Source organism: Girardinichthys multiradiatus, chromosome 1, assembly GCF_021462225.1.
Source record: "Girardinichthys multiradiatus isolate DD_20200921_A chromosome 1, DD_fGirMul_XY1, whole genome shotgun sequence".
Taxonomy (NCBI): Eukaryota; Metazoa; Chordata; class Actinopteri; order Cyprinodontiformes; family Goodeidae; genus Girardinichthys; species Girardinichthys multiradiatus.
Genome location: NC_061794.1, coordinates 40739951 through 40758091, shown reverse-complemented (window position 1 = coordinate 40758091; position 18141 = coordinate 40739951). Strand labels below are relative to the sequence as shown.

Below are 18141 nucleotides of genomic sequence, written 5' to 3'. Positions count from 1 at the left end.
TAGGTGTAAAAAGATTCCTGGCTCAAAGCTGTGCTTAACCTTTTAAGCCCACAGGGTTTTAGAACCAATGTCTATCTCAAATTACACAACAATTACAAACAAACTAAACCAACAAAAGCACTGCAGTTACAGTGCCTTGCGAAAGTATTCGACCCCCTTGAACTTTTTAACCTTTTGCCACATTTCAGGCTTCAAACATAAAGATATAAAATTCTAATGTTTTGTGAAGAATCGACAACAAGTGAGACACAATCGTGAAGTGGAATGAAATTTATTGGATGTGTCAAACTTTTTTAACAAATAAAAAACTGAAAAGTGGGGCGTGCAATATTATTCGGCCCCTTAACTTTCAGTGCAGCAAACTCACTCCAGAAGTTCAGTGAGGATCTCTGAATGATCCAATGTTGTCCCAAATGACTGATGATGATAAATAGAATCCACCTGTGTGTAATCAAGTCTCCGTATAAATGCACCTGCTCTGTGATAGTCTCAGGGTTCTGTTCAAAGCGCAGAGAGCATCATGAAGACCAAGGAACAGACCAGGCAGGTCCGAGATACTGTTGTGGAGAAGTTTAAAGCCGGATTTGGATACAAAAAGATTTCCCGAGCTTTAAACATCCCAAGGAGCACTGTGCACGCAATCATATGGAAATGGAAGGAGTATCAGACCACTGCAAATCTACCAAGACCCGGCCATCCCTCTAAACTTTCATCTTGAACAAGGAGAAGACTGATCAGAGATGCAGCCAAGAGGCCCATGATCACTCTGGATGAACTGCAGAGATCTACAGCTGAGGTGGGAGAGTCTGTCCATACGACAACAATCAGTTGTACACTGTACAAATCTGGCCTTTATGGAAGAGTGGCAAGAAGAAAGCCATTTCTCAAAGATATCCATAAAAAGTCTTGTTTAAAGTTTGCCACAAGCCACCTGGGAGACGCATCAAACATGTGGAAGAAGGTGCTCTGGTCAGATGAAACCAAAATCGAACTGTTTGGCCACAATGCAAAACGATATGTTTGGTGTAAAAGCAACACACCTCATCACTCTGAACACACCATCCCCACTGTCAAACATGGTGGTGGCAGCATCATGGTTTGGGCCTGCTTTTTGTCAGCAGGGACAGGGAAGATGGTCAAAATTGATGGGAAGATGGATGGGGCCAAATACAGGACCATTCTGGAAGAAAACCTGTTAGAGTCTGCAAGAGACCTGAGACTGGGATGGAGATTTATCTTCCAACAAGACAATGATCCAAAACATAAAGCCAAATCTACAATGGAATGGTTCACAAATAAACGTATCCAGGTGTTGGAATGGCCAAGTCAAAGTCCAGACCTGAATCCAATCAAGAATCTGTAGAAAGAACTGAAGACTGCTGTTCACGAACGCTCTCCATCCAACCTCACTGAGCTCCAGCTGTTTTGCAAGGAAGAATGGGCAAGAATTTCAGTCTCTTGATGTGCAAAACTGATAGAGACAAACCCCAAGTGACCTGCAGCTGTAATTGCAGCAAAGGGTGGCGCTACAAAGTATTAACGCAAGGGGGCCGAATAATATTGCACGCCCCACTTTTCAGTTTTGTATTTGTTAAAAAAGTTTGACCCATCCAAAATAAATGTCATTCCACTTCACGATTGTGTTCCACTTGTTGTTGATTCTTCACAAAAAATTAGAATTTTATATCTTTATGTTTGAAGCCTGAAATCTGGCAAGAGGTTGAAAAGTTCAAGGGGGCCAAATACTTTCGCAAGGCACTGTATATGGACTAAATGCAAACTTTTGGTACCTGTGTACAGGTAAGACATAAAAGAATATTTTCAAGTGGAATTACTATTGCACCTGTTACTACCAGATTTATTTGTGATTAACCTGTTGGGGCCCACCTGGCCGACCAAGGCCCATTTTTCACTGTCTCTAAAAGTAGGTCAAAGACCGCCAAGCTTTTTTCCCCTAAATCTTAAAGGCTTTAATGTTTCAAAAACAACGCCCCCAAATGAGTTTTGCACAAATACTTTTAGTTTTACAGAAACTTAAACACAAACGATGACATTTAAATGCTACAGAAATAACCTTTCTTTTTGAATCCCCCCCTTCCTTCACACACACACCTCCTACGTTGCCCTCCTTGTTCACTTGTACCAATTTGATTGCTAGAAGCTATTCTTGTTAGTCGTTTTAATGTTGTGGCTACTTTGTTAGACTGTTTTTTTGTTCTTGGTATTTTTTATTCTCTCATCTACATTTCTCTGCTCCAAAATGGTCCAAATTTACTGAATGTAAAAATGAATGAATGAACCTGCCTTTCAGTGGAAGTTGACCCCAAAGTGAACATAGCCTGGAACATAAGCACTTTAAGCTTCATCTCCCTCTTTTGCTTTAAGGAAATGTCTCTTTTTTTAGACAGGAAAACATATTGCTTTGATAGGATATTCATGATCACTTCCTGTTTCAAATCTTCTTAGCTGGACACTAATAAACTCCACTTTGATCGTATATGTCAACATTGCAGAAGAGAAAAGTCTGATCTTTGTGGCAAGATTAAACAGGTTGCCTTAAATAGGTGAAAGATTTGTGTTTTTTATAACAGTTCATCAAGCAATTAGTCTTGAAGGTCTACCCAAAGGCAAAGATTAGGCTCTATTAAAAGTTCCATATTGCCTTAAATAGGGGCATAAATCAGTCAAGTGTTTTCTTCTTGTTTTTTGTTGGGAGTTTTTATTTGAAATGCCTTGACCTGAACCAACTTGTTAAATGGTTTTATCAAGAGCCTGAGTGAGTATTGTATTATTGAATCAGGAAACTTGTTTCTAGGTTTAAGGAATAAATTACAGATAGAAACAAAATAAACCAGCACATGAAAAAGATGTCAGGTTTTATTTCTCTCCTTAATATTTTTAGCCACTTACTGTTAAAGAGTAAAATAATTTGATATTGGCTGTAAACTCAAAGGGATTTTGTAAATGTAATCTTTGTAAATTTTCCACTCATGCATCTTGTCTCACGAGCTGGATATCTATCGTTACCCCTTCTTCCATGGCAGAATGCCAAATTTCTTTATGTTGTGGTTGTTTGTATATTAACTTACAGTTCTCCCTTTTTCTTTCCCTCTTGCAGATCTGCAGCCACCTATTCTGTTAGAAGAATTTGTTCACTCAGAAACATTCAGCACATTGTTTTCCTAATTTTAAGATCTAACAGGGTAAATACTTTATCTAGAAAGTGGTTGATTGGTGCAACATTGTCACTTTAATAGGTTTATTCCCTAACCAGACTGAATGTACATAGGACCCAGAGGATGTGAAGGTATTAGGTGAAGCTGGCAAAACAGGCAACCCAGACAGACCAAGATAGGATTAAAAAATGGTTGGACTGAGACCTCTGGCCCAGTCCAACCATAAAAGCCACAACAGTTTTATATTGTGGTTCCTGCATTTGAGTTGTGGCTTTTGCATTTGGCTTGAGACCTCTGGCTCACCGTAGTATGTAGACACACTCCTCCCGGCTGCTGTTGGCAGATAGGACGAGGTTTTTCGTTATACAGGAAAATAAGAAATTGGAAGCAATGTAAGCTGCAATTCTATTATCTAACGGAAACGTTACTGCAAATTTAAACTTTTAGGTTGACTAGTTAAATGTATTTCCCAGAAGTTATATGTCTAAACTTTCGGTCTCTTAATATTTCAGATAAATGTTGATTACCGTATGGTGTAGCTGTTTCCGATAACCGTTATCTCGCCGTCCAGCTCACAACACGAACGTCACCGATTAACTCCTGTAAGAAACATTTTTATGACATTTAAAGACCTTGGGGCGGCTAGGCAGGTCATCTGCGGTTATTAGCAGCAACCACCAACTCCAACCAGGAGAACACGTTCATCCGTACCACAGTAGTTTGGTAAAAACCTTTCAAGTCATTTTTGTTTCTGAATTTATATTTTTCATTATGACATGGTTCTGCTGAAGATGAGCTACTGATAAACATTTTTAATAAAGAATACTTGTGTTTTTTGACATTTTAACCACACTTGCAGTTAGCTTTTTCGGGTTTTTAGTTCGATCAAAACGTAAAGGCTCTAAGGGCTACATTCCTTTTAAGTAGATGTTTCATAATGACAAACCTTTTCCCATTGATGTATCGCTATGTCTAACCATCTCAGTTAACGATTAATTTTCTTTTTCTATATTTGCATTTTTCTTTCCCAGAAAGGTCTCACTGTCATTGGATTACTTTGCTGGATCCTGAACATGAGTGTCTGGGGCCTCTTTCTTCTTAGCAGCTTCGGCTTTGCTATCACTGCTCAAGGTGAGTTATGTTTACATACAGAGCATAAGAAACCTTGTTCTTGTACTTTGGTTTCAATCATCAGCCCCTTTTCCACTGAAAGCCCCAGGATTTAAAGCCCCAGGATTTATTTTACCTGGGTAAAAGGAATCCCAGGGTTCTTGTACCAATGGTCCAGGCCCCAGACCATAAGTCAGCCTATGAGGAAGTGGTGAAGAGAACTGCACCTTCAGTCCAGCAGATTGCATTTCTCCTTTATGCCTTTAAAATATTTTTGACTATTAAATTAGTTTTTGTTTCAACTGATAAATGATAGTGAGTTATTCGATTGAATACATCCTCCCATTATTACTTAATTTGCACTGGATCCATAAGTAGGAAAAGTTTATGTCATTATGTTACATTTATTTTCTACCAACCTGCATCTGTCCAGAGATGCTGCTTTACAACTGCAATAACTATTAACCACTAATTAATACACTTATTTTTCTTATTTTTTGACTGACTGATAATCCAGCAAATCCATGTTAGATATCTACAGCACAAATGGAAAACTGTCTTAAGTAAAAAAATTGTATTTATGAGAATAATAAAAACAGTCAGTACAGGGATCTGATGCATTTACTGTCTAATCAAAATAAAATACTTATATAAAGTAGGAGACAGTGGAGTAGAGGATGGCAGGACACAAGGATCACAAAGATTTTAGGAAACTGCATCCAAACCTGGAACTTTTGTTTTGCGGAGCTGTTTGCATTAAAATGAAAAATAATGGAATTCACAGTCCACTAAGTTAGATTTAGGGAATCTAACTCTAATCTAATTTAGGGACTAGGGAAATGTGGATTTTTTTTTATCTACAAGGAAAATTGAAAGTGCTCTTTTTGATTGTTACCACTAAGTAAAAATATTTTTTCCTACAGAACTGTGGAAAAACAGTTTATAATTAATGCTGACATTAAGTTGTCAAAAATTTCCAGCAAAAAAATATTACATGATCTACTCTGGTACTTGCAGTTATTCATCACATAGCTACTAAATGCTTTAAATGTACTTTCTGCTGTCACAAACAGGTAACGGATAGCAGGAAATCCCAGAGTTCCTGGCTTAGCAGCCAGACCAGCCTTCAAGCGGAGCTCCGCTGCTCCAAAAACTCAGATAAAACATTTCAAAGCAGGCTCATTCTTGATTAACTGACTGAACAGATGAAGTTTGGAGGTCTACGTCCTCACTTAAAATATCCTAAAACTACTTTTTGTGACAGACTAATGGTATAAAAACGATAAACTTATAGATTTACTGCTGCCATTATTGCAACTAGTGGGGCAAAGCCTCACTGAGCACAACCCCTTCAACAATCCCTGGGAATTGTGGAAAGACCCACTCCAGACCAGGACTGTTTACCTGGGTAAATGAAATTACCCAGGTAAATTTGTATTGAAACTAGGGATGGGTACCTTTCGCATTTGATACGAGGGTATCGGCACTCAACGGTACCAGGTTTTGGAAGTGTTTTGTGTTTATGTGGTAATAAATGTTAATTCATTTAATTATCTCAAAATTTTGCAATTTAACATATTTATTTCTCAATATATAGACTTCAATGAATATATCAAAACAACATCCAGCTGTTTATATTGTAACATCTCAGTTGTTTCAAACATTTCTTCTCCCATGTTGCTGGCTGCTAACGAATGCAGGCGTGCTAACGGTGCTGAATGCACGAGTTGTTGCAGTAGATCTGAGGCTGGGCAAAATTTGTTCACTCTTCAGCCTTGAGAAAAATCTTGTGCTTAACCAGGTGCTTCCTTAGATTAGAAGTATTCCTGCTGCTGGCACTTCGCGTCACAAATATCGCAGCGAGCATAGTCTGCAACGCAAAGTGGAGCCATACTTTCAAGAGCTTTCTGTCAGCCATGCCTTGTTGACTGTAGTAGCGGCTACTGACATCATTACGCTCTTGTGTGTGCAATGCTGTGTTCCTGTTTGGTATGGAAAATCGTCCCATTCTTCCACTCCCTCAGTGTCACATTGATGCGTTTAAGTACTGAAAAATTGTACCGTTTGTTTTTACGTGAATAGGTTTTCGGTAGTACCGACAGAATTTGGTCGGTACCTCTAGAAGTACCGAATTTGGTACCCATCCCTAATCAAAAAGTCCCCTAGGCTTTTAAAAGCCTGGGGTTTTCAACAGCAATGGAAAAGGGGCTATCCATTGTTTTGTTTATTTTTTTGTAGCCCAGCGGTGTTCCAAACCTCCCGGACGGCCAAGCATGCATCTGAAGGACGAGTACATTACGAAAGACACATTTGAGGATGGGTCCACTGTGGCTTTTATCTGTGGTTTTGGCTACACATCTGTAGGAGGTTCTGGAATCATCAAGTGTACTTCAGGCATTTGGAGTCCTGTTAAGCTGACTTGCAAGAGTGAATATCCTCACTTAACTACTTAAGAAGGTTTTTAATTAACTATCTGAAGGAGTTTTTAATAGGTGCAAAAGGACTCATTGCCCAGGGCCCCAATGTGTCTGGGGGCATCACAAGAGCTTAAATGCCCTCAGTATAAGCACTGTAAAGAAATATAAGCTTACACTGCTTCTGTATGATGCTAAAGTTGGTATCTGATTCAAAATTCCTATTTGGTGTTTCACAGTTTTTAAGGAGATCATTTTTAATTCACAATCTAAACTATCTACATTGGTTAAATCTGAAGTGGAGTATTCTACACCAAGTTCATACGAATTTGTAAAGTCCGGAAAATGTTTTGATCATTTTCTAGGTTTGGATATGTTTAAAAATAGAAAAAAATGAGCATGTAATATATGCTTGATAGAGTTTCTAGAGGGTTTTCTTCTCCTTTTCAGATGACAACAGTCTAATAATGCCTAATAGATGCAGTGGTTGTACATTATTGATAATACATTGGCAGCCACATCACATTAAGATTTTAACATTTTACCTATCTGTATTTTGGTTTTTTATTTACTGACTGCACATTCATTTACAAATATTCTAGACAATTTCAGTTTTATTTTCAACTGGATGTGTGGTTCTTAAACCAAGCACTGAAGCTCCAATGATGCTGAATGTCTACAAGAAAATCTATAGATAAGACTTGATTACTATTCAAGCAGGTATGAAGTTTAATACTTTAAATTCAAATGTCCAGAATTTTATAAAAAATGTAAAAAATCTCGAAATTTGAGTCTGGACAAGTGTAGAATTTTGTGCAGAAACTGTGTCTTAATAGAGATTGTTTCAAACCCATTTTAGGAGAGTGAAACCTTCACTGTGTTTTTGAAAACAAGAAAGGCCTTTTTTGGCATAAATACTGCTTTAATCAAATGACAGCCACAATTTAGACCAGTTAACCTGCATTAAGTGATTCATTTTTTAACTATCAGATTATTTAACGACTAATATGAGGTATTCATACATTGTGCAGCTGTTTATAAAAGACAAGTGTACCACTTGTGTCTTCCTATTTCAGGGAATAACTGTGGACCTCTTGACGAAGTGTTGAATGGACAAATTGACTACCCTAGCGGGACGCAGTATGGGGATAAAGCATTGATCACTTGTAACAAAGGGTTAGTAGAAAAGTGATAATTTAAAACCATTTGTGTTCCTTATTGATCTGTGTGCAGAGTTGAATGTAATGCTTATGTTCTATTTCTTTTTTTCAATTAGTTACAGATTAGTTGGTAAAAGTGAAATCACATGTGGAGCACAACAATGGCTGCACAGGGTGCCTCGTTGTGAAGGTTGGAGACATTGGTGCCTACTGATCTTATTAAAAATGTGTTTGTTTCTAGTCTAATAGAAGATTTCTTTTCTAGTTTCTAGATGTGCCCAGCCAGGTAGTATTGAAAACGGTTCTTTTAGTCCAGTGCAGGAGGAGCCATACAGTTATAGAGATGTTGTGGAGTACTCTTGTGACAAAGGGTATACACTCAATGGATCAAAACAGTTAATCTGTGAGGAAAATGAGGAGTTCACGCCTTCTCCTCCATCATGCATCTGTAAGTACTTTAGTCTTGTAATCTTAACTTTCATCATAATTGAAATGAATAGCAATGCAGTTAAAACTCTGTATACGTTGTATAAAACAACACAGAACCTTTTTTTTTAACAGTATGACATTAAATCTGACTAAACCATTCTTGTTTTAGGACAGTTGGAATTACCAAGATTATCTATATTTGTTAAATGCTAGAATAATGACAGGGGGGGAGATTTTATAGAGGTTTTTTACTTTGTTCAAATTCATATGTTTATAGACATTTCATTAGTATTTGGTAATTCAATTTTTTTTGTTGTAAACTATGACTTTGCTGAAATGTTTGGCTCATTTCTCCTAACTGGTGTAGCCAAAATCAAACACTGAATCCATCTTCGTTGGCACTTAACATCAGGTTTGGCCATCTGACATTACCACCATCACCTTCTCAGGCCAAGATATTCCACTTTCACTATCAGTCACCAACCTGAGTGTTGAAATCGACTCTCCTCTGACCTTTGAAGCTCACATCAAACATCTCTGCAAGACTACCTCCTTCCATCTCAGGAACATTGCTAAACTTCGTCCCACACTCACTTCTGCAGATGCAGAAAAGCGTGTCCATGCCTGTGTCTCCTCGGGGCTGGACTACTGCAATGCGCTCCTCACACGGATCCTGGAGAAGAGTCTTCTGAAGATGCAGTACATTTAGAACAGGGCTGCTAGGATCCTGCTAAATGTGCACAAATACAACCATGTTACCCCCATCATTAAATCACTCCGCTGGCCTATAAGGTCTCTCTCCTTACCCACCAGTGCATCCATGGTGAAGCCCCCCTCCATCTCGAGGATCTCCTCGTCCCATCGACCTCCACACGCACACTCCAATCTTCCTCAGGGTATCTCCTAAAACATCCTTCATACAGATTCTCGTACAAAGATTGTAGCACAAGTCCCTCCAGCAGCAAAACTCACATGTGATACTGCCACCCCAATACTTCACAGTTGGGATGGTGTTCTCAGGCATGCAAACTTTCTTCTTTTTCTTCATATGTAATCATGGTCATTATGGTCAAACATAGGTCATGTCTTCAAAAATTAAGGTGTTGGTCCCTGGGTGCATTTGCAAACTGTAATCCTGCTCTTTATGTTGCCTTTAGAGTACCGGCTTCTTGCTCTCTGAAGCCAGCATCTTCACAACGTCTTCAACTTTTGTTCTGGGGTTGATGCACACATTTTGATCCCAAAACAAATTCATCTCTGGGACACAAAACCAATCTCCTTCCTAAATGTTATGATGGCTGTACATTTCTGGTGCATTTTTACTCCATATGATTGATTGAACTGATGAGTGACAGCTTCAGGCATCTGGAAGTTGTACCCAGTGATGAGCCAGACTTACGGAGGGCTAGTTTTCTCTTTATGCAATTGTTCATAATTTCTTTCAATTTTTGAATCTTTTTTTCCAAGATGTCTCACCAGGAAGCAGTGTGTTTGAGGTGTCGCGTTAAAACGCATCCCCAGGAATGGCTCCATATAAAGCCATGACATCAATGTCTTGGCTTTTTCATTCCTTTTTGTTTGAAAGCCTAACCGACCTAAACCAGGGGATGTTTAGCTTAATTATATGTGAGAACGTGAGGTTAAAACTTCCAGTTTTTATAGCATGTATCCAAATATTTGGTTTCAACTGTATATGTCAGTTGAAATGATGTTTGGTGTGACCATCTTTTTGCTTTTGAAACAACATCACTGTTTCTGGGTTCAGTTGTGCACAGTATTTGAAAGAACTGAGCTGTTAGATTGTTGAAAGGATCTTAAAGAGTTAACCACATATTTTCTGTGAATGCAGGCTTCCTGAAATCTTTCTTTTGTTTTCATGTAATGCCAAACCAGCTCAGTTGTTGAGATCAGGACCCTTTGAAGCCATGCCATTTTCTCTGTGCTGAAGATGGTTTTTAATAGCATTGGGTGTATGTTTGGGGCCATTGTCATGCTGTAGAATATATTACATAGAGAGGGAATGTTGAACTACTGAATAAACAGGACAGGACATTGTTTTACTTTATTGCTTTCTGACGGAAGTGTCCATGTAACGTGACTCATTAGTTTAACAAGCTAATTGAGGATGTATGTTTAGTCCATTTTGTTCTAACCCAAAGTCAATTAATACTGTGTTCATTTAAGCTAACATAATAAATGTTTTGAGGCATTAATAGTCCACAAATACCATTGGCTAAAAATAAAGCACACCCCTTTTACAGCAAAATATGTGCAACCACACCTCAGTCGTCAGAGCTGCTGCGAGCTGTAGCTAACCTATTGACCTGCTTTCACTCCTGATTACATGAGATAGAGATTGACAATAAGACTCGAGACTTGAACCACAAGTCCAGGTTAAGTCTTTAGAGTACAAGTCTAAAGTCAAGTCTTTGTTTTTGTGATTTATGCATGACTCAAGTCTCATGTTGGCTCAAAACCCCCCTAAATGAAAGCTTTTGGAGTGGTCCAGTCAGTCTCAGTTCCATGAGATGGTGTACCCTTATCTCAAAAGGCTGCAAGTGCCCAGAAACCCTTAAATGAAATTAAACTTTTTTTTATTAAATTTGAAAACATTTTGTATTGACTCAACATCCGTATAAAAGCAGACTTTGGAAGAACCACAGTGCTGGTATTATTGGACCTTAGTGCAGCATTCGACACTGTTGATCACTCCATTTTATTAGAGCACCTGGAAAACTGGGTCGGCCTTTCTGGTACAGCACTCAATTGGTTTAAAACTTACTTGAAGGACAGGGATTTTTTGAGTCAGTAGGTAACTTTACATCAGAGACCACAAAAATCACATGTGGCGTTCCCCAAGGGTCCATCTTAGGGCCCCTCCTATTCAATATCTACATGCTCCCCCTAACTCAGATTTGAATAAACAACAATGTAAGTTATCATAACTATGCAGACGACACACAGCTATACGTTACGATGTCACCAGGTGACTATGAACCCATTCAAGCGCTTGGTAAAGGCTTAGAAGAAATAAATGCATGGATGGACCAACATTTTCTTCAGCTGAATCAAAACAAAACTGAAGTAATAATCTTTGGACCAAAGAAAGAGCATTTAAAAGTTATCACACAGCTTCAGTTAATACAACTAGAAACCACCAGTCAGGCTTGAAACCTGGGTGTAGTGATGGACTTGGACCTGAACCTTCAGAGGTACATAAAGACAGTAACAAGGTCGGCCTTCTATCACCTAAAGAACATCTCCAGGATTAAAGGACTAATATCTCAGTGGGACCTTGAAAAACTAATTCATGCGTTCATCTTTAGTAGAATTGATTACTGCAACGATGTCTTCACAGGTCTGCCTAAAAAGTCGATCAGACAGCTGCAGTTGATCCAGAACGCTGCTGCCCGTGTCCTCACTAGAACTAACTTCTTTGGAGCTTTTCTTAATTTCTGCCAAAACCTTTGCATGGTAGTGTATGTTGTATAACATTTTCCGTTTTTGATTTCAGTGGTTCAATGTAAAGATCCAAAGATTCCAAATGCGGCATACATTGACGGCTCTCGACCTCCACATGGGTACAAGGCTACTGTAATATACGAATGCAAACCTGGATTCAAAATGATTGGACAGTCTACCCTGACTTGCAACATGAATAGCCAGTGGTTTCCTAGAATCCCAGAATGCACCAGTAAGTTATTAATGAAAATGATCACCGGTGATTGGGTAACTGAAAATTCTGTAATCTATTTTTAGCTTTAAGTAAAATGACTTTGGAAACTAATATAAAATCACAATTTTAAATCTTACGTTTTTTAAAGATAGCATATATTTTTTTCCTATAATGGCATTTATCTTCAAAAAGATACATTTTATCAGAAATGTGAAAAATCAAACTTTATGATGGCCATCCCATACTTTAGGAAAGCCCTTCAAGCAATGTATAGAGATCTAGTGTACAGTGTTGAATCGGCATATAGACTTGCAGTCACAGAAATGGAAAAAAGCTAATCTTCAATGTTTATTTCGTACATTGTTTTAAGGTAGTGCTTGTTAATATGCAACTGTAACAAAAGGTTTTTCTATTTTCTATTGCTTCTTGCAATGAGAAAACCACATTGAAAATAATCTCAGTATCCAATCTCATCATTTTGTTTTTTTACTTAATTTTTTTTACAGGCAATGGAAATGTTGTTGGAGGATTGATTTGTGGACTTGGTGAGTTTCAAATTCACCTTTACATTTTACAGAGATCCTGCAATCTTCACAGGAAGATCTCAACTTTTGAAATTTCCTGTTTCATCAAAGGTGTTCAATTTTGTTGACTAACTGGCTGTAATGAAGAGATAACACTCTACTTATTTCTTGGTATTAAGTCATCACGGATGTGATTAACGGTCATCTTCAGCTGCAGACACTAAACAATTTTAATATCTTTTAAAATCCAGATGGTGACATAAATCCTAGGGAAATCTGAACAGTTAAAACTTTAGGCTATTTCATTTATTTTAACTTTGCATCTCTATGAAACAGCAACACAAAAGTAAATGTGATGCAAAAAGAAGAGATGTATAGATATCTGCAGATCGAGCCAGATTTGGACAGCTGCTCTCCAATCAACTCAGCCTGTTTTGCAACCGTTTCCAGCGGGTCCTTTTGGGACTGAGCAGAGCTGAAATGTGACGTGAACAGACTGCCGTTCACGCCATGGCCATGGGCGTTTTCAGCCATGAGTCAGTGAGCCCGAAAATATAACGAGCATTTTCCAAACTCGCCACACTACATGCAAGCCATGAAATCCTCACAAGCAACCAGCAAGTCTAACCTTTGGTGCAACAATGAGCTGCGGGCTTTTGTGTGCATCAGAGGAGACTTCAATATTCAGGATTTTGGTCGCACGGGTATGAAACGGCACATGATCCTAGCGGCTGGAGGTGGGGCTTCAAACCACACTTCCAGCTGTCAGTGAGTCAAAAGAAACACAACAGCAGACCGAGGTCAAGTGGAGTGGAGTGAAACAGTGCGGTGCTGGAGCTGTGAATGGTAAACAGGCATATACACTCACCGGCCACTTTATTAGGTACACCTGTCCAACTGCTTGTTAACGCAAATTTCTGATCAGCCAATCACACGGCAGCAACTCAATGCATTTAGGAGACATGGTTAAGACGATCTTCTGCAGCTCAAACCGAGCATCAGAAAGGGGATTTAAGTGACTTTGAACGTGGCATGGTTGTTGGTGCCAGACGGGCTGGTCTGATTATTTCAGAAATCTACTGGGATTTTCACGCACTACCATCTCTAGGGTTTACAGAGAATGGTCAAAAAAAGAGAAAATATCCAGTGAGCTGCAGTGGGCCAGACTAGTTTGAGCTGATAGAAAGGCAACAGTAACTCAAATAACCACTCAAGGCATGCAGAAGAGCATCTCTAAATGCACAAGAATTCGAACCTTGAGGCGCATGGGCTACAGCAGCAGAAGACCACACCACTCCTGTCAGCTAAGAACAGAAAACTGAGGCTACAATTTGGACAGGCTCACAAAAATTGGACAGTAGAAGATTGGAAAAACTTTGCCTGGTCTGATGAGCCTCTATTTCTGCTGCGACATTCGGATGATAGGTTCAGAATTTGGCATCAACAGCATGAAAGCACTCCTCCACATCGAGAGGAGCCAGTTGAGGTGGCTCGGGCATCTATACCGGATGCCTCCTGGACGCCTTCGTCAGGAGGTCCAGGCACGTCCCACCGGGAGGAGGCCCAGGGGACGACCCAGGACACCCTGGAGGGACTATGTCTCTTGGCTGGCCTGGGAACGCCTTGGGCTCCCCCCGGAGGAGCTGGAGGAGGTGTCTGGGGAGAGGGACGTCTGGGCGTCTCTGCTGAGTCTGCTGCCCCTGCGACCCGGTCCCGGATAAAGCGAAAGACGACGAGCATGAAAGCATGGATCCATCCTGCCTTGTATCAACGGTTCAGGCTGGTGCTGGTGTTGTAATGGTGTGGGGGATATTTTCTTGACACACTTTGCACCCCTTAGTACCAATTGAGCATCATGTCAACACCATAGCCAACCTGAGTATTGTTGCTGACCATGTCCATCCCTTTATGACCACAATGTACCCATCTTCTGATGGTTACTTCCAGCAGGGCAACGCACCATGTCATAAAGCACGAATCATCTCCGACTGGTTTCTTGAACATGACAATGAGTTCAATGTACTCAAATGGCCTCCAAAGTCACCAGATCTCAATCCAATAGAGCACCTTTGGGATGTGGTGGAACGGGAGATTCGCATCATGGATGCAGCTGACAAATCTGCAGCATCTGTGTGATGCTATCATGTTAATATGGACCAAACTCTCTGAGGAATGTTTCCAGTACCTTGTTGAATCTATGCCACAAAGGATTAAGGAAGTTCTGGACAAAAGGGGTCCAACCCGGTGCTAGCAAGGTGTACCTAATAAAAAGGCCGGTGAGTGTACGTGTGCATGTGTTGATGGGGTGAAAAATTTGAATATTGTGAAAAAGGTCAACATTTTTTCATTCCCTTCAAAACTGTGCAAATGTTTTAGGCAGGTGTGAAAAAATGCGGTAAACAGAAAGCAAAATATTGGAAACTCATGAACAGCTAATTAACTAAAACCTGCAGAGGTTTCCTGAGCCTCTAAGTAGTAGCTCAGTCTGGATGATAGGCTAGAAAATCATGGGGAAGACTGCTGACTGGACAGATGTCCAGAAGACAGTCATTGACAACCTTCACAAGGAGGGTAAGCCACAAAAGCTAATTGCTAAAGAGCCTGGTTGTTCAGTGTTGTATCAAAGCATTTTCAGAGAGTTGGGAGAAGGGAAAAGGTGTGGTGGGAAAAGGTGTACCAGCAACAGGGATAACTGATAACAAAATCAATTTAAGAATATGGGAAAGTTCACAAAGGTGCTGATAAGAGCCATTACACACAGACAATTCTCTGCATAGTGGCTCAGATGAAATGAGTTTGGAAATTAAGGTCACATAGTCTGGAGAAAGAGTGGAGAGGCACAGAATCCATGTTGCTTGAAGTGTGATCTGGGGCACCTGTCATCTGCTGGTGCTGCTCCACTGTGTTTTTCAACTTTCATAGTCCATCTACCAGGAAATTCTAGAGCACTTCTTGTTTCCTTCTGCTGACGAGCTTTATGGAGATGCTGCAAGACTTGGCATCTGCCCTCACTGCCAAAGGTACCAAAAGCTGGTTTAATGATCACTGTGTGATTTTGCTTGAATGACCAGCAAACTGGCCTTACCTGAACCTCCATAGAGAATTAATGAAGGATTGTCAAGAGGAAGATGAGAGACACCAGACTCAACAATGCCGATGACTTAAAGGCTGCTATCAAAACACAACCTGGGCTTCCATTAACGTCAGCAGAACCACAGGTGGATTACCTCCATGCCACACCGCATTGATGCAGCTATTCATGCAAAAGGAGCCCCAACCAAGTATTGAGTACTTAGTAATGGGGATGTTTTTCAGAACATGATGTTTAAGTTTCAAATATCCTTTTTTTATTAATCTAATGTAATATTTTAAGTTTCTGAAACACCTAATTTTGGGTTTTATTATCTGGAAGCCATAGTCATCAAACCAAAAGAACTAAGCTTTAATTTATTTCACTCTATGTAATGAATCCATATAATAAGTGACTATGACTTTCTGAAATAGGTGACAAAAATATTGGAACATTTTCATAAATTTTTTTTTTTTTATGTAAACATGCGTGTGCGTGCACACACAAAACACACAGACACAGACATATTTAAGCGATAACACCAAATTTAACACACCTGCTTCCAGTTCACACCTGAGATCTAACAGGTCACATGACACTGGAGAGGGAAAATGGCTAATTGTGCACAGATTGAAAAAAGTTTGGACATTTTGTTGCCAGTGTTTTAGATCTCAATGGGTGTGTGTTATTTTGAGGGGACAGCAAATTTACAGTTACACAAGCTGTGTAAAAATGTGAGGGGTGTACTCACATTTATGAGGTACTGTTTACACACTTGCATTCATATCAGCATTGTACATAAACGCATATAGCAGTTTTCAAGTTATGATTTTATTTAATAGTGGAAAATCTATCCAAGTCACATTTTATGCACAGTTTAGTTCACAATGCAATTTCTAAGGCTTTTTGTACATTATCAACAATAGGAACAACTCAGAATTTAGTGAACTTTCAGAGAAATGGCAATCCAACCAAAATGACTTAAAAGCACATTGATGACTTATCCATACGTCACAAAAGAACCCAGAACAACATCTAAATCACTGCGAGCCTTGCTTGCCTCTGTTAAAATCAGTGTCCATAATTCAGCAGTGAAGCAGAGGTGGGGTAAAATGGTAGCCATGAGTGACTTCTAAGTTCAAGAACTATTGTTGACCAATAAGAACAAGAAAAGCCTTCAAATTAAACTTAATAAAAAAAAAAATCTAAAAGAATGTAATTATTTAAAGTTTGTCTGCAGTGGTGCTCACTGTCAATAGTCTTCAGTATTTTGCTGCTCTTTTTTTTTCTTCCACATTAAATAGCAATTTGCAGGTTCAAAATCTGACCTACATGTTGTCTAAAAGTTGTGTAGTGATTGTTATTTGTGTTGTTTTTTTTTTTCCACAGTAAGCATCACAGTCCTGTTGGTCCAAAATTACTTGATGTAAACACATCATCTCAAGAAGAGGACTGTCCTCTAATCTGGGAATGAACCTGTCCTTCATGTGCAATCTGGAGTTTATGAACTTAGTGGGATCCTGGGACAGAAGCAGATGAAGCTCTGTCCCCGTTTCTTCTTTTATGTGGCTTTCTAAAGCCAAGAGATAAAAACATGCTGTTCTGATAGGCCAGTCATAACCACTTCCTGTTTGAATGTTTCTTGCCACATTGATTTTAGATGTAAGCAGCGCAGCACAGTCAAGCTTAGCCTTTGTAGCCAGATTCACAGGTTGTCTTTAAGTTTTAAGATAGATAGATAGATAGATAGATAGATAGATAGATATTGTTAAAGATACATTCAAAATCTCAATTTTTTATTTTAGTTTCAAGCTTGGCATTGTAAGAAATAGTTGTACAGAAATGTTTGCAATCGTATAACTAAAGGAAATTGTTTATGTCACAGACTGATTTTGTATTTATAATAGCTGATCAAACAAGTGGTCTTAAAGGTTCAGACTGAAGAAAACGGTATGATCTGGTGAACAATCCATAGTGCCTGAAAAAATACGCAAACTTGATATGCCTGACTGAAAAGAAGCCAAGTGTTGTTTTTTGTCATGTGTCCTTATACAGTATTTTAAATGCTTTGATGCCTACTTGTTACTTTATCTCAGTATTATATCACTGAGTCAAACTACGTATAGTTTGAAAGAATAAGTTACATAAGTCATACAAGATAAGTTTCTATATCAAATTGATTCAGGTTTTATTTTTAACTACTGTCGAGTTAAATAGCAATACCTTTTAAACACTGGAATTGACTCAGATCTCATAGGAATGTTTGAAAAGCGCTTTCCCTAAATATTGCACTGGCTCTGCCCTTATATGAATGAAATAGTCAAAGAATTGTATTTTGTTGTATTTCTGGCAGTTGACTTAAACCTGCACTACCCTTTCCCATTACAAATACTGTATTTCAATGAATAAAAAATAATCTTTTATTGTGAGGAAGGTGATTAGAAATTCTCAGAAGGAAGTAGGCTCGTTCTACAATTCAATTCAGTTTTATTTATATAGCGCCAATTCATAACACATGTCTCAAGGCACTTCACAACAGTCAGGTTCATACATTCCAATTAATCCTAATCATTGAACAGTGC

General features: G+C 39.0%; 1 protein-coding gene across 5 annotated transcripts; it reads left to right on the top strand.

Moving 5' to 3' along the window:
• Positions 1-3296: 3296 nt before the first annotated feature.
• Positions 3297-17982, top strand: LOC124873005 (membrane cofactor protein-like). Of its 5 annotated transcripts, none has more exons than XM_047373486.1 (10): positions 3327-3568; positions 3689-3778; positions 4208-4307; positions 6525-6713; positions 7777-7876; positions 7977-8050; positions 8126-8308; positions 11804-11983; positions 12472-12510; positions 16949-17982. In XM_047373486.1, the coding sequence occupies exons 3-10, from the start codon at positions 4250-4252 to the stop codon at positions 16987-16989; spliced, it is 864 nt and encodes a 287-aa protein (XP_047229442.1). In that variant the 5' UTR covers positions 3327-3568; positions 3689-3778; positions 4208-4249; the 3' UTR covers positions 16990-17982. The 5 variants fall into 5 exon arrangements, with proteins under 5 accessions (XP_047229460.1, XP_047229442.1, XP_047229431.1 ...); XM_047373475.1 differs by having other exon boundaries at positions 3689-3899; positions 4212-4307; XM_047373470.1 differs by having other exon boundaries at positions 3330-3568; positions 3689-3899.
• The last annotated feature ends 159 nt before the right edge of the window (positions 17983-18141 follow it).

Excerpts from the sequence above, each read along its gene's own strand:
- LOC124873005 (XM_047373486.1), top strand. The coding sequence starts at position 4,250 with ATGAGTGTCTGGGGCCTCTTTCTTCTTAGCAGCTTCGGCTTTGCTATC. Across the intron at positions 4,308-6,524 it reads CTTTGCTATCACTGCTCAAG|CCCAGCGGTGTTCCAAACCT; the intron begins GTGAGTTATGTT and ends ATTTTTTTGTAG. Across the intron at positions 8,051-8,125 it reads CAGGGTGCCTCGTTGTGAAG|TTTCTAGATGTGCCCAGCCA; the intron begins GTTGGAGACATT and ends TTTCTTTTCTAG.